General features: G+C 57.4%; 2 protein-coding genes across 2 annotated transcripts; one reads left to right on the top strand and one right to left on the bottom strand.

Moving 5' to 3' along the window:
* Positions 1-216: 216 nt before the first annotated feature.
* Positions 217-2,322, top strand: GNI_109580 (hypothetical protein; the record flags this gene model as incomplete). Its single annotated transcript, XM_011133158.1, has 1 exon — positions 217-2,322. One exon carries the CDS (start codon positions 217-219, stop codon positions 2,320-2,322), a length of 2,106 nt encoding a protein of 701 aa, XP_011131460.1.
* Positions 2,323-2,750: 428 nt separating this feature from the next.
* GNI_109570 (hypothetical protein) lies at positions 2,751-3,596 on the bottom strand (the record flags this gene model as incomplete). The annotated part of the gene is made up of 1 exon (XM_011133157.1): positions 2,751-3,596. One exon carries the CDS (start codon positions 3,594-3,596, stop codon positions 2,751-2,753), a length of 846 nt encoding a protein of 281 aa, XP_011131459.1.
* Between the last annotated feature and the right edge of the window lie 503 nt (positions 3,597-4,099).

Genomic DNA, 4,099 nt, shown 5'->3' with positions numbered 1-4,099 from the left:
TTACCAACGGGGGCGTACGACCGGAAGGCCGAGCGCCTGCGCGGGTTCCCCATCCCGAGGTCTCCGAAGGAGCTCCCTCGTTCCTCGGCTTGGGGTCCTACTACCGCCGGTTCCTGAAGGACTATGCCTCTGTGGCGGCTCCGCTCTTTGCCCCCGCCGCGCCGCCGCCGTACCCGGAGCCGTGTCCAATTACGAAAACTTATCAATTCGTTGGTAATGAGGTTTGTGAAGGGTGAGCGGCACACACTTCCGGTCGTGCATGTGTGCCTAGTCGTGCCTCCCCTAGTGGCGGAGGTGCCGTTGGTGGAGGGCGGCGGTCGAAATGTGTGTCCTGCGACTCTAGCTGCACGGTTCGAGGCGGTGGTGGGTGTGTCGAAAGGTTGGGACCCGGCAGTCACGAGCGAAAAGAGTGGTAATATGTGGCGGCGGTTATTGCCTGTAGAGTCATGGGTGACTTCGTTTGCGGAAGTGTGCGAGTCTGATTTTTGCGGTCGCGTGGGGAAGGCATGGCTGGAGCTGGCGGCGATTTTGACGACTTACTTGGAGTCGCCGGTAGACCAAGTCTTGGGCCCCGCGTTGGCGGGAGTGCGGGCTCGACTGGAGCCGGCGTTTTGGACAGCGCGCTGTCCCGAACGGAAGATGGAGGTCTGGCTACTAGCCAGCTTCCTGCAGCGCTGTGAGCCGTTGTGTCCGCAACCTACGAAACATGCGTTCGTGAACTACGTGTGGTACTTGATCGTCCACGAGTTGGGCTTCGTGCCAGGTGTGGAGTTGGAGTGCTCGCGCGATGAACCGCTGAACTTCAAAACTTACCGGTCACGCCTCTCCGGTGGCAAGGGCTGGAGACGCAAGAATGAGCACTGTCCCGCGAATCGGCTGAAGCGTTTGGTGGCCGTTTCTGCAGCTGAGTTCGCGCGCGAGTACGGCCAGATATCCTCGCGTTCGACCTTTGAAGCACCACTGGCGGCCTATGCAGCTCACAAGCTACGCCAGCCAGCGCCGACGGACGCGCCTAATGCGACGGTGTGGACGGGCGAATTTGACCATCTGCGGGCGACCGAAGCGCTCTTCAGCCTCTTAACTGCTGAACAGCGCCAGAAGATGCGCCGCCTAGCCGAAGGCGACCTAGTTGGTGACGACTCAGAGAAGCAGCAGAATCATCCAGCGCAGGGCCACCAAACGAACCCCTTCTGTTGCGAGTTGACCGTTTGCCACATCGACTTTTTGGAACTCGCAGCCGCCCTCTGCCAATTCGTGCGCTACCCCTTCGGACGTCTGGGCACCTGGGCAAAACCGCTCCTCCACCACGTTCGTCACTCCCCGTACGCCAGGACACTGATAGACGTCTGGACCACTGCTTGCCTCCTACAGTACTCGGGCATCGAATCTGAGATCCTCCATCGGTTCTGCGAACACACTCTCAACTTTCACCCTCGGAAGACAATCTACCAATTCGACTGCTATCGGGTGTGCGAATCGGCCGTCTCCAGATCGGTCAAGAACCCATCAACCGGTTACGATATGCGTCAAAGGCTACAGAACGTTAACCCGAGCTGTCGTCTGGTCTCTCTGGACAAGTTCCTCTCAAAAAACGCTCCGAAAGGATTCGAATGGGGAACAGACCTCGCTCAGAGCCTCAACCAGGATACACCGAAAGAGATGGAGACCGACCAGGCCCAAGCTAGCTGCGACCAAGTTAGCCGCCACAACGTTAGTCGCATGACCGTGATAAGACATCTGGAGGAACGGTGCACGGTCGAGGACGCGTCGGTGCCGCTTCTCCTGTACCTGCTCAAAGTTCGCGACGGTGACGGCTTTGTCTTGACCGACGAAAATGTTGGAAACCTTCAGCGGTGGCTGGACGCGGACGAGGGCAAGGCGATGGACGTGGACGAGGGCAAGGCGATGGACGCGGACGAGGGCAAGGCGATGGACGTGGACGAGGGCAAGGCGATGGACGTGGACGAAAGCAAGATCGAGGGCGGGATCACGATGTACCACCTGGCCACCGTGCCGGGCGCTCGGCGTGGGAGTCAGCGAGCACAGTGTCGCGTTATGACGCAATTGCTCGAGTTATTCCGAGTGCCGCCGGCGTCTTTAGCGGAGTTCATGCTCAGGACCTGGTATTGGGCAAGCATTGTGGAGGCATGGGCGCAGGTCGACCCGCGACTGCTGGTCGAGCCGATGCCGGCTCACATGGCCTCGGCCGTCTCTAAGGAGCAGCAGAAGGAGATTCTCGTCGACGTCCTGACTCGCTTCGCCAGCCGAACAGTAAATAGGGAAGAGCAGCGAGCGGCACGCGTTTTCGGTCATGATCTGTAGGCACGACAATTCCGGATACTTTGTCAAGACAAAGCAGGACCTAGACTAAACCCCGCCACCAAATCAGGTCGTACATTTATCCTTGGGTTTATGGCAACCACCCAGATCAGGTTAGCGGTGTTGTTAAATTGCCAGCAAGCATTCCCGGACGGCCTATTCCTGGCGATACATTGCCGTGACCACGGGCGGGCAGAATCACGGGGCAGAATCACGGGGCGGTGAATGAGCGTCCGAAGCTCGGAGTTGTCGGCGTCCGAAGCAAGCTCTGTTACTCGGCGCAGCGATCTGGTCGATACTGTCAAGCTGGTCGGTCGGTTGCCACCTAGCCGAAACATCACAGGGCGGTTAGGTGGCGCTTGGTTGATAGCATGTTGTAATCGGTGAATGGTTATTTAAAGTGTGTGGGGGTGTTTTGGAAGGTGGTATCTTCATAAAAATTCGGGCTCGTTCCCGTCAGGCCCGTTCCCGTCGGGCCCGTTCCCGTCAGGGAAACATACGTGCTTTGAACTCCATTCTCCGATGGCCTGGACTGGCACTCGGCGGTCAGACGCCGAAACGCATCGGCTGGCGCCTCTTTTCCACATGAGCGAATGACATGTAGGCCGAACACGGACGGATTCGATGTCAAAACGGTCCAAGTCAATCGTGGCCCTTCGCATCACGTCTTTCCACCCCTCCGGAACCACTGGCTGCAAAACTTGCAACTTGCGCGCCGTCAGCTTCTTCGAAGCAAACACCTCCAATTTACCGTCAGGTGTTTCCAACAGTTCATTATGAAAGTACGAGACTAACTTGGACTCAACGGCACCGAAAACGTCCATCCAAACTTTGTCGGATTCCGATCTACCCTGCTCCATCAAAAGCTTAGGGGCCTCCGATCCGTCCACAACCCTCATTGAATTATCCTTTACACTGTTCTCTGAAGTGTCCTTCACAGTCTTCATGAACCTCTTCACATCACGGAACACCAGCGACTCGGTATACGGAGCAGGCGCCTCAGGAGACCAGAAAACTCTAAATCTGCTCGAGTCTTTGCATAGGTCGAACTGTCGTGATCCATCCTTCGAGCCGTCCAGTTGGATATCGAGCCTCCGAAGCTTAACTTCAGGAGCTAACACAAGGGCGTTGGCGCGATCCTTTCCCTTATCACCCACAACCAACAACCGAGCGCCCACGTCGTCATCAAGTTCAGGCTGGATCCCCTCACCTGTCAACAAAGCCGCCAACAACTCCTGCGAGATCTTACTCGTATTTGCACCCGTCGCGGTCCTCATTGATTACGGAGAAAAATTGAACACAAAAGTTTGACTGCACGAACACGACGCCAGGAGACCTCGCCACTCAAGAGCCAGGGACGAGGTTGCTAGGGACGTCGTTCGTCAATAACGGGACGCCATGATAGTTTGCTCTGGTCACCGTAAATTTGGGACAATGTCGGTGACGCCCGAGACCGGTATGGCAGAAGGTGGCTTCGGCACCTACTGCGCACGCACACGAACATCGCTGACGTCCCTGGCTTGCTCAGGGCCGTGACGTGGCCCACTCCTCCTGTCAACAACTGGATACATCGACTTTTTGGAACTCGCCGCCGCCATCTGCAAATTCGTCCGCGCCCCCTTCGGACACCTGGGCAAAACCGCACCTCGACCTGGCAGGCAGCTGCCGAGAGACAAAGACACTCATGAGTTCGGACCACGGCCGGTCTTCTCCGGTACTCCGGAGGGAGTCAAACCCGAAGTCCTCCATCAGTTCTGCGAACACACTCAATTTCCGTTTG

The sequence above is a fragment of the Gregarina niphandrodes genome (assembly GCF_000223845.1).
Source record: "Gregarina niphandrodes unplaced genomic scaffold scaffold00024, whole genome shotgun sequence".
Classification (NCBI taxonomy): Eukaryota; Apicomplexa; class Conoidasida; order Eugregarinorida; family Gregarinidae; genus Gregarina; species Gregarina niphandrodes.
Note: the sequence above shows the minus strand (reverse complement) of the source record. Positions and strands in the feature narration are given on the sequence as shown.